The sequence below is a fragment of the Papio anubis genome, chromosome 16 (genome assembly GCF_008728515.1).
Source record: "Papio anubis isolate 15944 chromosome 16, Panubis1.0, whole genome shotgun sequence".
Classification (NCBI taxonomy): Eukaryota; Metazoa; Chordata; class Mammalia; order Primates; family Cercopithecidae; genus Papio; species Papio anubis.
In genome coordinates, this window is record NC_044991.1 from 741771 (window position 1) to 761466 (window position 19696).

The window sequence follows — 19696 nt, forward strand, 5'->3', positions numbered from 1 at the left end:
TGGGTGGATCACCTGAGGTCAGGAGTTCAAGACCAGCCCGGCCAACATGGTAAAACCTCGTGTCTACTAAAAATACAAAAACTAGCCAGACGTGGTGGCACACACCTGTAATCCCAGCTACTTGGGAGGCTGAGGAAGGAGAATCACTTGAACCCAGGAGGTAAAGTTTGCAGTGAGCTGAGATTGTGCCATTGCACTCCAGCCTGGGAGACTTAGGGAGACCCTGTCTCAAAATAATAATAGTAAAATACCTAGGAATAAGTTTAATGAAAATAGTGCAAGACTAGTACGCTTAAAACTATATAACATTTCAAAGAGATATTGAAGATCTAAATGAATGGATGGACAGTCAGTATTCATGGATTATAAGACTCAGTGTTTAGATGACATTGCTCTCCAAATTAGTTTGTAGGTTGAATGCAATCCCTATTGAAATGTGAACAAGCTTTTTGGGTTTGCTTGTGTTTTTTTTGTTTTGTTTTTTTTTTTGGCAGAAATTATCAACCTGATCATAAAATTTATATGGCAATGCAAAGGATCCAGAATAGCCAAAATAATTTTGAAAGGGAACAAAATTGGAAGATTCACACTTTCCATTTTAAAACTTACTATAAAACTACAGTAATAGAGTGCATGCTGGCATGAGAATCAAGATATAGATCAATAGAGAATCCAGAAATAAACCCAAAAATTTAGGCTCAGTTGATGTTTGACAAAGGTGCCAAGGCTTTCAGTTGGGGAAAGGACACTCTTTTCAACAGTTGTTCTATGACAGTTAGATATCCACATGTAAAAAGATGAGTTACCCCTACCTCACTCCATACACAAAAATTAACTTGAAATGAACCAGATACCTAAACGTAAGAGCTAAAGGCATGAAATGGTTAAAAGGATGCATGAGGGGAAATCTTCGTGACCGACCTTGAGTGAAGCAAAGTGTTCTCAGATGCAAGACCAAAGGCAGGATCATGAAAGAAAATAGAGATAAATTGGATTTCATCAAAACTGAAAACAGTGTCCTTCAAACAACATCATTAAGAAAATAAAAATTGGCTGGGCACAGTGGCTCACGCCTGTAATCCCAGTACATTAGGAGGTCAAGGCAGGAGTATCACGAGCCCAGCAATTTGAGACCAGCCTGGGGAACATAGTGAGACCCTGTTTCTACAAAAACAAAATAGAAATGTAAAAAATCACGCCTGTAATCCCAGCACTTTGGGACGCCCAGGCGGGCAGATCACCAGAGGTCAGGAGTTTGAAACCAGCCTGACCAACATAGTGAGACCCTGTCTCTACTAAAAATACAAAAATTAGCTGGGCGTTGTGGCATCTGCCTGTAAACCCAGCTACTTGGGAGACTGAGGCAGGAGAATCACTTGAACCCAGTAGGCGGAGGCTGCAGTGAGCCAAGATCACGCCATTGCACTCCAGCCTGGGCAACAAGAGTGAAACTCTGTCTCAAAAAAAAAAAAAAAGAAAAGTTTTTTGCTACATATATTTTACAATTAATAATAAACATATTTTTAAAAATAAGACAACCTGGCCGGGCGTGGTGGCTCACACCTATAATCCCAGCACTTTGGGAGGTCCAGGCGGGCGAATCACGAGGTCAGGAGATCGAGACCATCCTGGATAACACAGTGAAGCCTCATCTCTACTAAAACTACAAAAATTAGCTGGGCATTGTGGCATCTGCCTGTAAACTCAGCTACTCGGGAGACTGAGGCAGGAGAATCACTTGAACCCGGGAGGCAGAGGCTGCAGTGAGCTAAGATCGCGCCATTGTACTCCAGCCTGGGCAACAAGAGTGAAACTCTGTCACAAAAAGAAAGAAAAGTTTTTTGTTACATATAGTTTACAATTAATAATAAACATATTTTTAAAAATAAGACAACCTGGCCGGTCATGGTGGCTCACGCCTATAATCCCAGCACTTTGGGAGGCCGAGGTGGGCAAATCACGAGGTCAGGAGATTGAGACCATCATGGCTAACATGGGGAAACCCCATCTCTGCTACAAATACAAAAAAATTAGCCAGGCATAGTGGCGGGCGCCTGTAGTCCCAGCTACTCAGGAGGCTGAGGCAGGAGAGTGGCGTGAACCCAGGAGGCAGAGCTTGCAGTGAGCCGTGTTCACACCACTGCACTCCAGCCTGGGGGACAGAGTGAGACTCCGTCTCAAAAAAGAAAAATAAATAAATAAGACAACCCAAGTAAAAAGAGAAGGCAAAAATTTTATTAGACATCTCAACACAGAAGATATATAAATGACTTTGGCTTTTAAACACATGAAAAGATGCTCAACATCATCAACTACCGGGAAAATTCAAATCGAAGCCCAGTGGGAGCCAGCTCTGGCACATGCCCATGGGTGAGGCTCGCTCCGCAAAGGGCAGTAGGGAAAACGCCCAGTGGGCTGCCACTTCACACACTAGCATGGCTGTAATAAAAAAGGGCGACAATAAGAAGGGGTGACAAGGGCGTGGGAACACTGGAAACTTCATACGTTTCAGACATATGAAAAATGTATAGCTGCCAGGCATGGTGGCTCACGCCTGTAATCCCAGCACTTTGGGAGGCCAAGGTGGTCGGATCACTTGAGGTCAGGAGTTCAAGACCAGCCTGGTCAACACGGTAAAACCCAGTCTCTACTAAAAATACAAAAATTAGCTGGGCATGGTGGTGCATGCCTGTAATCTCAGCTACTCCGGAGGCTGAGGCAGGAGAATCACTTGAACCCGGGTGGCAAAGTTTGCAGTGAGCCCAGATCACGCCACCGCACTCTAGTCTGAGTGACAGAGGGAGACTCTGTCTCAAAAAAAAAAAAAAAAAAGAGAAAAGAAAAGAAAAGAAAGAAAAAAGATAGCTGGGCATTGTGGCAGGTGCCTGTTATCCCAACTACTCATGAGGCTGAGGCAGGAGAATCACTTGAATCCAGGAGGCGGAGGTTGCAGTGAGCGGAGATCACGTCATTGCACTCTAGCCTGGGCAACAGAGTGTGACTATGTCTCAAAAAAAAAAAAAGTATAGCCAATTTCTTCAGAAGTAAAATGTATATTTACCATATGACCCAGCAATGCCATTCCTATGTCTCCACCTGAGAGAAATGACAACATATGTCCACACAAGGAAGTATACCTTAGCCTGAGCAACACAGTGAGACTTTGTCTCTACTTAAAAAAAAAAAAAAATTAGCCCGGTGTGGTCATGCTCTCCTGTAGTCCCAGCTACTCAGGAGGTGGCTGATGCCAGCGAATTGCTTGAGCCCAGGAGGTGGAGGCTGCAGTGAGCCATGATCACGCCATGGCACTCCAGCCTGGGTGACAGAGCTAGATCCTGTCGCAAAAACAAAAAACAATAAACAATTCTACCTCGATGTTCATAGCAGCTTTATTCATAACAGCCAAAATGTGGAAACAGCTCGAATGTCCATCAACTGGTGAGTGGCTAAACAAAATGTGGCTTTGCCGTACAATGGGAGAGGATTATAGGAACTACCCACCCATGATGCTACAGTGTGGACCAGCCTCAAAGGATTATGCTCAGTGAGAGCAACCAGACACCAAAGACTACCAGTTGTATGATTCTATTTATACGGAATGTCCAAAAAAGGCAAATCTATCAAGGCGGAAAGCAGGTTAGTGTTTGCCTAGGGCTGGGGGTGGGAAGAGGAAGTGACTACTCAGGGCTGTGAGGGGACTTCGAGGCGATGGAAATTTCTAAAATTGGAGGGCGGTGATGGTTGCACTAAAATCACTGAGTGGTGGGTGGATTCACTGAAACTGCTGGTAGTGGGTGGATTTTATGGTATGTAAATCACACCTCAATAAAGCTGTTTTAAAAATACCTTTCACAGATTTTATTAGATTTCCATTTACATCTGAGAAATGTTTAAAGTGACTCAGTATTCATATCAGAGGAATTTTTTTTTTTAATTAATTTAGCCAGTGGAAAGAAATGAGCCTGCCCTGCCCCTGGTTGGACAAGGACTCCTATCCCCACCCCTGCAGCAGGTCCTGGCCCCACGGTCTCCCACCATGGCCATGGCCCCACGGCCTGTCCCCACCCCAGCAGCAGGTCCTGGCCCCATGGCCTCCCCCAACGACCATCCGGAGCCCTGCCTGCACCTGCCGCCCCTGCCCCCACCCTCTGCCTGGCTCCTCCTTAGGGAAGGAAGTCTTTCCTCAAAGGAATTTCCACCACCCTCCCTGCCTCCCAGCTGGGTTCTGCCACCACACCACACACACCACACACAGCACACATCACAAAACACATGACACGCACACCACACACACCACACACACACCACACATCACACACACACCACACACACCCACACACACCACACACATCACACACACAGCACACACACCACACACCACACACACCACACACACCACACATCACACACACACCACACACACCACACACACACCACACATCACACACACAGCACACACACCACACACCACACACACCACACACACCACACATCACACACACAGCACACACACCACACACACCACACACACCACACACAGCACACACACACCACACACACCACACACAGCACACACACCACATCATCACACACACACCAATAATACTAACCACAATACCACCACACACATCACACACACACACCACACACAGCACACAATATACCACACACACCACACATCCTCACACACACCACACACACCACACACACAGCACACCCAGCACACACACCACACACAGCACACCCAGCACACACAGCACACACACAGCACACACAGCACACACAGCACACACACCACACACAGCACACACGCCACACATCACACACACACCACACACACCACACACACCACACATCACACACACACCACACACACCACACACACCACACACAGCACACCCAGCACACACACACCACACACAGCACACCCAGCACACACACCACATCACACACACACCACACACACCACACATCACACACACCACACATCACACACACACCACACACACAGCACACACAGCACACACAGCACACACCACACACATCACACACACCACACACACACCACACACACACAGCACACACACCACACACACCACACACAGAACACATCACACACACAGCACACACAGCACACACAGCACACACAGCATACACCACACACACCACACACCACACACATCACACACACACCACACACACAGCACACACACCACACACACCACACACCACACACACAGCATACACTGCTCACACTAATAACCACACACACCACACATCAACACACACCACACACACAGCACACACACCACACACACACCACACACACCACACATCACAAAACACATGACACGCACACCACACACAACACCACACATGATATATACACACCACACACCACAAAACTCCATACACACCACACACACACCATACACAGCACACACCAGTAAACGCATGACACACACACCACACACAACACCGCACATGATATATACACACCACATACCACAAAAAACACCCACACACGCACAACACACCATGCACAGCACATACCAGTAAACGCATGACACACATACCACACACAACACCGCACATGATATATACACACCACACACAAACACCACACACTACAAAACTCCATACATACCACACACACACACCACACACACAATACCACATGATATATACACACCACACACCACAAACCCATACACACCACACACAATACTAACGTATATATACACACCACACCACAAACTCCACACACACCACACATACACCACACACAATACCACACATGATATATACACACCACACACAAACACCACACACCACAAACTCCATACACACCACACACACACCACACACAATATGATATATACATACCACACACAAACACCACACACCACAAAACTCCATACACACCACACACCACACACAATACCACACATGATATATACACACCACACACCACAAAACTCCATACACACCACACATACACCACACACAATACCACACATGATATATACACACCACACACAAACACCACACACCACAAAACTCCATACACACCACACGCAATACCACATGATATATACACATCACACACAAATACCACACATCACAAAACACACAACACACACACCATACACGAGATATACATACCACACACACAAACACCACACACCACAAAACATCACACACACACAACACACACCATACAAACAGCACACACCACACACAATACCACACATGATATACACACACCACACACAAACACCACACACCACAAAACACCACACACACATAACGCGATACACACACCACACACAACCACACATCACATACTCTATACATAACACCACACGATACATACACAACACACACCATACACAACACACACAATATGCACACACTACACACCATACACAAACACCATATATACAACCACACATCTTACACAAACACTACACACCACAGACCACACAATACACATAGAGCACACACACACACACACTATACACATCACATACACATCAGACCACACACACACACACCACACACACATACCACACGCACACACACACCCCATCTGCTGGGACCTCCCAGAGGGTGGCCACTGGCCTGCGAGGTTACCAGGTGGCTCTGGGTGGGACCGGGCCAGCCGTGGGGACCCCAGGCCAGGAAGGGATTTCTCAGGTGGAGACTGTTCGGTTCTGCCTGGGGTTCTCTCCAGTGGGACCAGGGAGGAGGAGGCAGGGGTGGGAAGGGACCTAGCACCTCATGGGGACACAGATGACTGGGAGGAGGTAGGGGTGCAGCGCTAGAGGGACACAGGAGGCTGGGGGCGGTGGGGCTGGGTCTGGGATGCGAAAGTAGGGGTCTCAAGGTGAGTGGGCCGTGGCTGGTGGTTCACAGGGAAATAAAAGAAATGGGTGGAGGGGTTCAGGGAGTTTTAGGTATTGGGGATTCTAATGGGTGGAGGGATGAACAAGGAAGGCACCCAGGGGCCCACTTGGGAAGCCCCCGCAAAACCCAACGTGGGTGCCGAGGTGGTGGAGACGCCTCGACGGTGCCCCCAGCCTGGCTGCCCATTCCCACCGCAGACCCCTCTCCGCAGGCCAGAGCTCCTCCACGCGGTGCCCCGAGGTCCCCAGAGACGAGGGCCTGAGCTGTGGATGGGAGGAAGGGGGCACCCACTCCCCACCCACCGGCCAGTGAGCAACCTGCTCGCCTTCTGCTACCTGGGCCGACCCTACTGACTCGCCCCAGGGCAGGCCGTCTCCAGCTCCTTTTCCCCAGGAGGCAGGAGACCCGAGGGGCAGAACCCCACGGGCACCCCACAGCCAGACGCAGGGCGGCCCCGCACCTGCCGCGCAGCCCTCCTGGGACCCGGCTCTCCGTGGAGTGCTGGCCTGGGGCCCCGTCAGTGCTTGCACCTGTGGTCCTGGAGACAGTGCGCCCGCAGGTGCCCTGGTGGGTGGAACCTTGGCCCCTCTCCCCTCCCTCCTGCCCCAGGGCCCCCTGCCGACCCAGGCAGCCCACGGCTCATCTGGACGCCGGGCGCAGCGGCCGCAGCAGGGCCTGGAGTCAGGTGCCGGCCCTGGAGACCGCGTGTGGTGGGGACGGGGACACAACGTACCGAGGCTGGGCCAGGGTGTGGGGGCGGGGAAGTCCGCGGGCCACAGCTCCGAGTCCTCACTCTCTCCCCGGACCCCGCGCCATGCCCGCTTGGGACAAGCGCGTCCTCGGCGCTGGGGAGGGAGGGGCCTCGCGTGGGCCGCGTCCGTGGGCGGGGTCCTTTCGGCCAGCCCGGCCTCCTCGGCTCCCGGGTCAGGCCGAACTTTTACCTCCCGATCCGCACAATCCTCCCCCGCCTTAGAGATCTGGCCGGCTCCGCCTGCGCCGCTCCCTAAAGCGCGTTCCCGCTCCCCACGCGCCCCTGTCTCTGCGCCGCCCCCCGGCCCCTGGATCCGCCTCCTCCTGCGTCCTCGGCGCCCGAGAACCCACCCCGGCCTCGCGTTCCCCTGTGCGCGCTCGCAGCGGATCCCCTAACTGTGGAGGACACAGGGCCCGGGAATGTTCTTAAACCCCGTCCGGGGCCCCGGACGGTCCAGCTGGCGTCACACATGGGAACACACGTGTGCCCCCAACGCTAGGACGCGCCTGTGACCGACTGGTCGGGGTCCCGGCATCCTTGGACAGGACACGCAGGTGGGCAGGGCCTGTGTGCTCCGCTGCCTCTCCGTTCACCTCTCAGCCCCAGGCTCCCCCCCTGTCACCAGCGTCCCCCTTCCCCGCCTCCGGGAGGTGCTGAGTCACAGGAGGCGCCCCCACGTGCTGCTGTGCCCTTTGAGTGAAGGGAGGGTGAGTCACGCGGTGGCAGCAGCCACGTCATTTGGGGGCGGGAGAGGGGAGAACTGCTAGTCTTGGCTCCAGGCTCTGCTTAGGACAGGTCCTGCCCAGGTGCAGACACGTGCATGCACACACACGTGCGCACACACAGGATCACACACTCTGGAGCACACACATACATGGTAGACACGTGCCCACATGCATATACACACAGACATGCACACACGAAATCACACCTGCACACAGATCCACACACATACATGCACATGCACAAAAACCCAGAGACACACACTTGGAGCTTGTATAGATATACACACCCACCGACATTTTCGCATGTGTACAGCATAGATCTATTGCGGTGTCTACACATCATAGAGTTGCCTGCATTCCTGGGTGGCCCTGTAGACCCTGCTGGTCCTTTCCAGAGGGAGGACAGAGGTGGTTGCTTCAGGATAGAGCTGGGACTCCAGGACGCCCCAGGGCCAGGTCCTGTGCTGGCAAATGGGCAGTCCTGTGGGCACCAGAGCAGCCCCTGGCCTGCTCCATGGCTGGCATGGGCCACCCGGAGGCATGCCTGCTGACCCCTGCCCAGTCCTCACAGCGGGAGCTAAGGCCTGTAGCCCCAGGGCTCTGCTCAGTGCCCTTGTGCTTCTGAGGCCCCTTCTTTCTCCCCTCAGCTCACCCCACACAGAACAGACTGTTGAGGGGGACCCTGGGCATGGAGCAGACCAGGAGGCAGGGCCTAGGGCGAGTGCTGGATGGGACTGTGGTCCTGGCACCTGCCCCTCCGCCTGCCTCAGGGCCTTTGCACCTGCTGCTCCCACTGCCAAGCCCCTCTCCCCAGAACTCCGCAGAGCTGCCTGTGCTGTCTCCCAGGCCCCGCTCGGGAGCACTCCTGTGCAAAGGCTGACAGTGATGGTGGCCCCAAAGAGCCCTCACCATGCTTCTGCTGCATCTGGAATCATCCTGCCACATAGTCATACCTCTCAGGTGCAGTTCCCTGCCCAGGGAATGTCTGGTTCCCTCCTGAGTGAAAAGTGGGAGGGTTTGGTGAGCAGAAAACCAGACAGGGGCATGTAGGGGTTGGGAGTCTTGGGTGCCCTGCGCCCCATGGATGTGCACCCACAGCACAGCATGGCTTTGCACTCCCAACGCATTTCCAGGTCCCTGGTCCTCTCTACACTGACCTGCTCCCCCATGGGATATGAGGGCCCATATCTCATGTCCTTTCTAGACATAGGGCTCCAGTCCCGACAAGCTTTCAGGGCACATCAGAGTTTCTGGCGCATCTAGTGGTCCAGGACCCCCGGTCCCTGGTTGCAGGCAAACAGCTCTGCCTGGCCTGGCCCAAGGGGTGGAGCCAGTCACTGGAGCTTGCTGGGTCTTTGTCCATCCCTGACCCCTGCCAAGGCTGAGAGAATACAGGACCCAGGGCACCTGCAAACCAGAGCAGGCCCGGCTGCCTGATGGGAGTGTCTTCCCAGGTGCGGTCCAGGGCGGTCCCACAGCCTGGACCCCGGCAGGACGCTCAGAGGCCTCAGGGAACGCTCAGACCACCTTTGGGCTGGGTCTGGCCCAAGGACTGGGGCACCAGCACTTCCCTTCTCCATGCCCCCTGCCACCTGTTGGAGTGGCCAGTGGGGTGGGGGTCACTGATCACAGCAGTTCTGGTGAGGGGCCCAACAGACGCTGCCCAGGAGCTCCTCCGGGACATCCGAGCACCTGCCCTGCATAGGCCAACCCCTAGAGTCTGGAGGAAGCCCGCAGAGCCAGCCTCAGCATAGTGGCCACAGGAGTTCAGGCCAGGAGAGCAGCATGGGGCTGCAGCACGTGCTGGGCCTAGAGGGCCACCGGTCCCTCAACTGGCCCCCACTCATGTCAATAGAGCAGCAGAGGGCAGCCCAGGGCCCTGCAGGAGGTGGTGCTGCAAAGGTGGCCAGCTCACAGCCAGCCACACCCTGGCCTTCCGGGGGAAGACGGGGCTCCCAAAAGCATGCCCACCCCAGACCAGCCTCCTCCTGGCTTGCAGACCTGAGCCTGGTTGGCCCCTTATGACTTCGGGTGGGTGCCTCGCCTCTGGGCCTCAGTTTCCCCCACCTGGATCATTCAGAGCTGGGTCCAGGTGACCCATCCCCAAGGGAGACCCCTTGCTTGTTCATGGGGAAGCAAACACCCACCACCCCCCATCCTGGCCGGCACCTGGGGCACGGCACCCCTGGGAGATCCTGCAGGGACCTGGCCAGGAGGACGGGTCTGGACCTGGTGCTTGCAGGTGCCTCCAGCTGCCCCCAGCTGTCCCACTGCTTGGGGCCAGGAGGCTCTGTGGAGGGCAGGCGAGGCAGGGAGGTCTGTGCTGCCCTGTGTCAGGTTTTGCAGGTCCCTGGCATCTGCAGGACACCTTCCTCTGCAGGAGCAGGATCGCTCATCAGAACGAGGCCTGTGTGTGGAGCCTTGGGTCTGGGAGGGGCTCCTTGAGACCCAGGTTGTCTCAGGTCCAGGATGGGGCTGGGCTACGGCGGGACCCTGGGCTCTGGGGCTGGAGGGGAGGGAGACAGGCTGCCCTAGGAAGGACTGTCTGGGAGACAAGACCTCTGAAACTCCAACCTGCCCTCCTCCAGGCTAGAAGCTTCCTGGGTCTCTTTCTCCACCCTCTGTCCCTCGCCTCCAACTCCCAGGAGACTGTGCCCAGCCCGCGTCTCCCCCACCCATGTCCACATCAGCTACCTCTCTCCACACCTGGTCCAATTATTCTGTGCACGGCTGGTCCTTCGCTGATTTGCTGTCTAAAGGTGTCCTTTAGAAACATTCTGCCGAATTCTGGAAAGCGTCCTCCTGGGGGAGCAGGCCGCGCTCCCCGTGTCACACATGACCGCTGTCTGCTGGGAGGAGTGCGCCATTCCAGCTGTCCGTGCAGGCTGGGCCACACGGATGCCGTCCTGGCTCTCTTGGCAACCTTGGAACAGATTGGTTTGTCCACAGGTCAGTAAATAGGTCAGGGTCGAGGTCAAGGCTGACCGTGCCCCGCAGCCTGCCTGGCACCCACATGGGGGGCAAGATTCCGCTCCGAGGTCCATTCTTCTCACCACCCTGACTTACCGCCTCTCCTGGCCTCCTCACCCTCTGGGCCCAAGGCCAGCCCAACTTCCCAGAAAGAAAGACTGGGACACAGCCTTTCTGTAGCCATCAGGGCCCTGTTCAGTGTCTGTCTTCCAAAGCAGCTCCAGAAACGAAACCTTGGCATGGCTTTGCTGCCACAGCTGCGCGGCAAAGGGAAGTGATCCCTGGCAGCCCCTGAAAACCTTCCCCCACCCCCTGCCGGGCACCCAACTGGCTTGGGAGCCCCTGAACTGTAGCGGAAGCAGCACAAAAGGAAACTGTAGGAAGCCACCTGTGCAGCTGTGTGGGGCTGTCCTGTGGGCAGAGGCTGAGCAGCTCCCTGGACTGGCGGTAGTAGCCTGGACAGGCAGGGGCTGAGGGCTGACCATCACCCATTTGACTCTCGGGCCGAGCCCGTGGTGTGATATGACACCAGCATCACACTGGGCCCCGGGAAGTCGGGGAGAGAAAGGGAAACGGAAGGGGGTGCTAAGCCCACACCGGGTCTGAGGCACCCAGGGTCCTCCAAAGGAAGCAGTCAGGTCACCCAAGGCTGGATGGGGGCCGCTGGGGGATCTGTGTGGGCAGCGTCCAGGTGCTGCTGGGCCTAGGGTCTCAGGCAGGTGTTAGGGAAGGTTGAGCCAGTCTCCCCACAGAGCACAGGGGAGACGAGAGCTTGCTGGGTCTCAGTCCATCCCTGACCCCTGGCCAGGGCTGAGAGTACAGGGCCCAAGCCAGATTCCCAGCCCCGGAATTTCTCAATGAGTCCTTTCTGTTGCAGAGGCTCCTCTCGTAGCAGATCCTCCAGCACGTGGCTTCCAGGCCCACTGCTTCCCAGGCAGCCCTGGTGAAAACGTGAGCTTTCATTTCACAACCGAACAGCCTCTGCCCCCAGGGTTCCCGGCAGTCAGGCCTGACTGGGCAGGGCGGGTGCAGGGCCTGCCCCTCCAGCCTGGCCACTGCCCTCCTCCTGGCCAGGGCTCCCAGAAAGCCTCCCAGGGCAACGCCCCAGATGCCAGGATGGCTAGTGAAGGTTTGCTCCCCCATGAACAAGCAAGGGGCCTCCCTTGGGGATGGGTCACCTGGACCCAGCTCTGAATGACCCAGGTGGGGGAAACTGAGCCTCAGAGGCCAGGCGCCCATCTGGTCATAAGCAACCAAGCAGGCCCAGGTCTGCAAGCTAGGAGGAGGGTGCCCTGGGATGGATGTGCTTGGTTGCCCCGTCTTCCCCTGAGAGAGGCTCAGGGCGGTGGCTGATTCTGACCTGGACTCTGGTCCCAGATCCTGCAGGCAACAGGTCCAGACCTGTTGGTGTACACCCTGCAGGGGTGAGCATGGTTGGGGAGATGCATCATCTCTCAACCCGAGTGGCTAAGAGGTGCTACAGCCCTGGAGGCTCCCAGGCAGGGTGGGAGGGTCCCAGTCCATAGGGAAGGGGCCTGAGCACCCCCAGCCAGATCCCGCCTAGGAGCCCACAGAGGCCCCGCGGGAACACAGTGGATTCTGCTGGGCTTCAACCCCAAGGGAGGGGCCGGACCTCAGGGTCTAGGGTGGGGACCGGGGGGAGGAACCAGGCCTAGGGTCACTTGGATCCTGCCAGAGCCGCAGGGAGCGTCTAGGAGAAGGGTGTGAGGGAGCCCAGACAGCCGTGGTGGGGCTGGAGGGGCCAGAGAAGGGTTGGGGAGGCCCTGAATCCTTTCCCCTCATCCTGCACCCAAAGTCAAGTGGCCCAGCAGAGCCAAAGCAGCTGTGGTGGGCCGGGCCCACGGGGGAGCTGATTCCTGGCGCTGGGGCTCTGGAGCTCTGCTTGTCTCTGGACCAGGATGGCGCCCTCAGAGACGTCTCTGGAAGCTCACTGTGGCCCCCCAGGAGTCAGAAAAGGCCCACAGGCATCCTCCACCAGCTCCCGCCACCCCTGGGTCAAAGGTGCTCAGCCAGGCAGACACTCCAGGCCGAGCCTGAGGGATGGACCCGCGCTGGCTGGGCCCTGTCTCCTCCTGAGTCAGGGAGTGTAGGGCTGTGTCCAAAGGCCCACCATCCCCTGTGCTAGAAGGCCAGAGCTGTCTCACTGGGAGCCTCAGCCCAGCACTCTGCACCCATTCCCAGAGCCCTAGCCCATGTCCCCACCCTGTAGGCCTTGGCCCCTTAGAGGGGTCCCCAGCCAGCCCTCAGCAGCAGTGTGTGGGGCACGGCAGTGGGAGGGACCAGAGTCCTATTCTGACGTCTGCCCGTCTCCACTTCTGGGCTTCAGTTTCCGAAAGCAACCCAAGTGAGGCCATGTTTGAGAGCTGGGCTGGGAATGCCCATGGAAGTTGGCCTGGGAGCAGGTGGGCGCAACTGCCTGGGACTGCTGCTGCCCGAGGGCCCTATTTTGGTGGTGGGGGGTGGGGTAATGGGAAAAGCCTCACTGGACCAGGCTGGACTCAGGGCACGCCGGCTGGGCCAGGTCTATGGGAACTGGTGGCTCATCCTTCCTGGCACCTCCTCATTTCCCCTGCTGGGCTGAGGCTATAGGGTGATGAGGGCCCCGAGGGACCTGCCTGAGCAGCTGCCCTCCAGGCGCTCCTGGGCCTCCGTAGCAGAGGCCACAGACACCCGCTGATGCCCTGAACAGTCACAACCTGAGCCGGGAACCCCGACCCCCGCCCTCTCTGCCCTGCCTGCTCTCCAGAGGAAGGGTGACTCCTTTTCTCCTGTTTCAGTTTCCCAAACTTCCCGTTTCTGCTTGCCGCAGCCTCTGGCCTTGGACCTGGGACATCTTCTGTCCCGCTGTGCAGCCTGCCTGGGGCTCTTAGGCAGGGGCTCTTATTTGGAGGGGCAGATGGGAGGCAGGGTGCAGACAGGGCTCCAGGAGCCAGAGAGCCGAGTGGGTGAGCTTGGCAGACTGGGTGATGTCCCAGGTGCAGGCCCACTGCCAGCATGGGGCACCCCACAGCCCAGCACGGGGTTAGCAGTTGAGCAGAAGGAGGCCCCTGAGGTGGGGTGGGGGAGCAGTCTCACTGGGACCCTCCACCCAGGCCTCCTCTACCCACCAGGAACATTGTGGCCAGGCCCATTGCCACACCCGGACCTGGTTCATACCCCACTGTCTCACCACACACCTGCCAGGCCAGGGTCTATGACTGAACACCCCGATACCCTCCACCAGACCCCCACCCGCGGCCCTCCCATTAACGCCTCTGCACTGCCCGGAACACACTCCCACCCCATGTGCCTGGCAAACTCCTCCTCATCCTTCAAAACCCCCAGCCACCGTCTGAGGCAGCATGGACTCCCTCCCCACCCCCATACATCTCTGTTTCCACCAAGGGTACAAATCTGGTCATTCCCACCGGCAAGGCCTCCCTGGGCAGGGGCTGCAGAGATCCTCCTGGGACCACCCAGGGATGACCTCCTGACTGGTGGGGCTCCCTGTGTCCACCTCCCAGAGGCACCCCAGGAGCCAGCTGCTCCTCTCCCTGGGTGCAGCATGTAGGCACACAAGCCACATGCAGTAGCCTCTGGCACTAGGGAGGCTGGCACCCAGCTGGGCCTCCCCCATTTTCCCTGTGGGCAAAACTAGCAGCCCCACAGGAAAGCCATCAGGTCACCCAACAGCCAGAAGCCCCTTTCTCAGAACCGCCTCTCTCCCCGCAGGATGCCCAGCCCAATAAATACAGGATTATCCACTATGTACAAAAAAATTTTAATTGAAATACCTGTATAAAAAAATATGATCTCCAGACATCTCACTTTTGAACTGAAAGAACCCCCATCTGCGATGGCCGCACACACCGCATTCACAGAAACACAGGTGCTGAATAAATTAAACGCTCAGGCTCTGGCCCCACCCCAGCTTTCAGAGCCCACAGGCGGACTGTACAAAGTCAATAATTTAAAACCCGCACCCCGGGCACAGTGCCAGGAAGTGTCCGGGTCACCCACTCCCCTTAAATTAGCCACTGTACAAGTTCATCTTCTGACAGGCGGGGCCAGGACAGACGCCAGGCACAGGAATCAGGGCCTGGGGTCCCTGGACCACAGCTACCCCCTCCCCTGCCTCCCCACTGTCCCCTGGGGCCTGGGAGAGGCAGGCTGCTCAGAGGAAGTAACCTCAACAAATAAATTAAACACTAAATAGCCCCGGTGGGCCGAGGGCACCTCCAGGGGGGTCACACCATAAATAACAGAGTTGGCGGCAGGTACGGCTCGCGTGGGCGGGCGGGCCCAGAGGCCCGGACTTGCATTGTGTGTGCGCAGGACGTGCCCAGACGCACACCGCAGGACTGAGGGCGGGAGGCGGGCTGGGGACCCTGCGCCGGCGGAAAGAGCTCCGGGTCGGCAGGCAGATGGAAGGCCCCTCCGGCCTCCGGACAGAGCAGCACAGAGGGGCGTCTGGGGTTCAAGTATCCACCCAGGGCAGGCGGGACCTCGACCGGAGCGTCTTTGGACAGACAGAGCTTGAGAAAACCAAGTCCCGCGACCAGCGTTCAAAAGGCACTCAAAGCGAAGGTCACCAGGGGTCAGAGGTCACTGCTTCCGCAGGAGGAGACGGCCCACGCAAGAGAAAGTCAGGGTCTGGGGGCCCTGCGGGTTTCTGGCCAAGGCAGGTGTGGTCCCTTTAGCTCCCTAGCTCGGGTGTAGCTCCTCACAAGCTCTCGCTGCTGGACGTGGTGCTGGCCGCTTCATCAGGGTCGAGGGTGCACAGCCGCAGGTCACAGCTATCCGGGGCGACCCCGTCAACCCCCAACATCCAGGGATGGGCCGCAATCTGGTCCAGCGACGGCCGCTCTGAGGGCCGCAGAGACAGGCACCACCGGATCAGCTGCTGGCACTCCCCAGTGAGCGGAGAGGTCAGGGAGGGCCCGGGCAGGGCGAGGCCCCCACCCCCGCCTCGAGCCCCCACGCACCTGGGGAGACCCTCCTCCGGAAGAGCAGGCGGCCGCGGAGGATCTCCTCGTCCTGCTCGAAGGGGATGTCCCCGCACACCATGTCGTAGAGCAGCACGCCCAGGGTCACACGTGCCGGGAGCGCCCGCAGCGTGGCAGCGGATCCACTCCGGGGGGCTGTACACTCGGGTGCCTAAGGGGAAACGGCGCCTAGCACGCCCACCACAGGGCAGAGAGCCGTCAACGGGACAGCGACGCCCTGCTGGTTAACTCCTTGGCCTGAGTCACAGGAAGCAGAGCCAGGCCTCAAAATCCTGCTCGTCATCACCCTGGAAAAACCCCAGCAGGCGATGGGGGGGCTGGGGAAGGGGCCGCGGGGGAGGAGCAGGTCACATGAGCAAGGGTTCAGCTTTCACAACAAACAGATGCGCTGTGAGGCTACCCGGGGCCACCGCGGGTCCCTTAACGCCAGGCCTGCCTGCGGGAACGAGGCGGGGGGGAGAGGGGAGGGAGAAGGAGGGGCGGGCGGGGAGCCCCGGCTTCCCCGAGCTCCGCAATGCGGGGATTTCTGCCGCGGCGCCCCCGCACTCCGCACGCACGCAGCTCCCGCCCCCACGCAGGGGAGGCCCCGCCACTCCAATCACGCCGCGGGGGCCTCCAGGCTCCCAGCACAGACTCAGCCCAGCTGCGCCCTCCGTCACGCACGAGCCCTGCAGAGACTCCTCCGCTACTGCCCCCAGCCGGGGGTCTCTCGGGCCGGAAGGTTGTCACGCGCTTCCCACACCGGGGCAGCAGGCCCCGTACCCCCAACCCGGCGGAGGGAGAAATATTGAGCGCGCCCCTAGCCCCCACCCAGCACGATCCTTCTCTTGATCCCTCGCTCAGTCCTGCCCAGGGCAGCGCGTGGGCCGCTGCCCCCACGAGAACAGACCCAGGGCGCGCGGCCGCCCAACAGTCACCAGCCCCTCCATGCGCCGCCCCCCGCAGGCGTTAACCCGCCGGCACGGCCCCCCGGAACGTTCCCTGCCCCGCGCCCGCGCTCACCGTCGAAGTCGGTGTAGACCGTGTCCTTGAGCAGCGCGCCCGAGCCGAAGTCGATGAGTTTGAGCTCTCCGGAGCGCAGGTCCACCAGCAGGTTTTCGTCCTTGATGTCGCGGTGCACGACCCCGCAGCTGTGGCAGTGGCGCACGGCTGCCAACACCTGCGCGAAGAAGCGGCGCGCCAGCGGCTCGTCCAGGGCGCCGCGCTCCGTGATGAAGTCGAAGAGGTCCTGCGCCGGCTCGGGCCGCTCCAGCACCAGTAGGAAGCCGTCGGGCCGCTCGAACCAGTCCAGCAGGCGGATGACGCCGCGCGCGCCGCCCGCCGCGCCCACCTTGCGCAGCAGCACCACCTCCAGGGGCACGGTCGCGCCGCCCTGGGGGACACGGCGGTCAGCGAAAGCCCCGCGCCCGACCCCGCCGCCGCCGCCCGCGCCCCAACTTACCAGGCTGCCCCACTCGGTCACCCGCTCCTTCACCACGTGCTTCACGGCCACCTACGGGGAAGCGGGAGGTCAGGCCCGGCCGAGTGAGGCGCGAGGCGCGCGAGAACCCTGGGCCCGCCCGGCAGCCCGACTCACCGGGAGCCCGTCGACGATGCGGCTGCCCGCGTAGACCGTGCCGAAACCGCCGCTACCCAGCACGGCGCCCACCTGGTACGCCTTCTCGAAGCTCTCCTTGTCCGCCTTGGCTGCAGGGAGGCGCGGGTGGGCTGGTGCCTGGGGTGCCCCCGGTCCCTGCTCCTGGCCCTGGCCCCGCTGGCCTCCTGCGCGCACTCTGGCTGCAGGATCTTCACTGGGAGGTGGTCCACGCCGCCGGGCCCGCAGAGGTGCGCCAGGGAGCCGAACTTGGAGAGCAGCATCGCGGGCAGCGGCCTCCCCGGAGCCCCGAGCCCCAGGCGCCGAAGCCGCGGCCGATCCGGGCGGGCGGCGCGCCGGGAACACCGGCCGTCCGAGCCCGAGGCGGTCCGCGCGGCGCAGTGGGCCCGGGAGGCCCGCGGGGACCGCGTAGACGCGCAGCAGGCAGAGCGCCTCACCCGCCCCGGCCGCCTCGCCCGGGGGTTTTGGGCCGCGGCGCCGCGTATCCCTCCGCGGGGGCGGGGCGAGCAGGGACCCCGCCCCCTTCCGCCCGGGGCCCTCGCGGCGGTGGCGGCCGGGTGCTCGCGGGGGAGACGGCGGGGCAGCCGGGCGCCTGTCCCCGGGCGGGCGAGGGCCGGGTGCGGCAGGCGTGGGGCCGCTCCGGGACTCGTTGTCGTAGCGTAGCCGCGGAGGCGCACGGCGTACCGCGTCGGTCCACTCGCCGCGCTCACCCAAGCACTCCGCGCACGCGCAGCTCCCGCGCGGGTGGCGGCCGTGGCGCCTCGGGCAGCGCGAGGAGGGGCCGCACGAGCCAATGGAAGCCGGGGTTTTAAAGGAAATCCGGCGCCCCAGCCAATGGCGGGGCGAGGGCGGGGAGAGGGCGGGGAGAGGGCGGGGCGAGGGCGGGGTGAGTCGTTCCCTGGCCCCACCCTCAACAGCGCCGAGGAAGGTCACCCGCTGGCCCCGAGCAGGGTTCTCGGGGGCGTGGGAGTCCGGGAGGCGACTCCAGATCCTCCCAAGGCCTCGAGGTGACACACGCTGCGAGTCTGGGTCCCTGGCTGTCCGCGCTCCCCGTCGCGCACGTGGCCGGCCGCGGGGAGGTGGCGCTGGCTCCTCTGGGACCCCTCCCAGCGGCAGCGCCCCTAGTCTCGCAGCCCGGCGAGGGCCGAGAGCGCACCTGGCTGGAGACGTTTCCTCCTCACCCTGGACTCTGACCTCATGACCTCACGCCCGCAGCCCAGCCCGAGGGCCTTCCCTGGAACCTCTGCCCTGGTGGCCGGTGCCTGGAGTGGCCTGTCTGACACGGTCCTGGCTGCCCTCTGGGCTCTCCAGCAGCTGCTGTCCACCTCCACCAGGGAGCCCACCGTGACAAGGCAACAACGTTCAAGGCCTGGATAGCCAGGGTCTCATTGCCCTGATCTGGACTCTTCACCCTGTCGCTCCCTTCCCTGCTCTCTGTGCAGAAGTCAGACTCACCTGTGTGGTTTGGTGCAAATCCACAGATTGCCAACATTGGTCCAAGGTCACCGGCCTGAGAGCAGCTCAGGGCTCCAGGACGTGAGTGGCCACCTGCCAGCCCCAGGGCTAGTGGGTTGAGAGTTGGGGCCAGAGCTTCCCAGGGGCTGGTCCTCTGGTACTGCCAAGCCGCTCCCAGTGGCTCTTGGTGGCCCAGCCGGTCTAAGGAGCAGATATCCTGGGAGTGCCCGTGTGTGACTCGTCAGCTGCACACACACCTGCCTCGGAGCTTCCAGCCTCCCCCAAG

The 19696-nt window shown here is 59.2% G+C and overlaps 1 protein-coding gene across 1 annotated transcript; it reads right to left on the bottom strand.

Moving 5' to 3' along the window:
• Window positions 1–15117: 15117 nt before the first annotated feature.
• Window positions 15118–18669, bottom strand: PIM3 (Pim-3 proto-oncogene, serine/threonine kinase). Its single transcript, XM_031656172.1, is given in 7 exon segments — window positions 15118–16266; window positions 16341–16447; window positions 16449–16512; window positions 17364–17733; window positions 17803–17853; window positions 17938–18047; window positions 18134–18669. Coding segments are annotated over 7 exon segments (975 nt in total). The 5' UTR covers window positions 18219–18669; the 3' UTR covers window positions 15118–16078.
• Between the last annotated feature and the right edge of the window lie 1027 nt (window positions 18670–19696).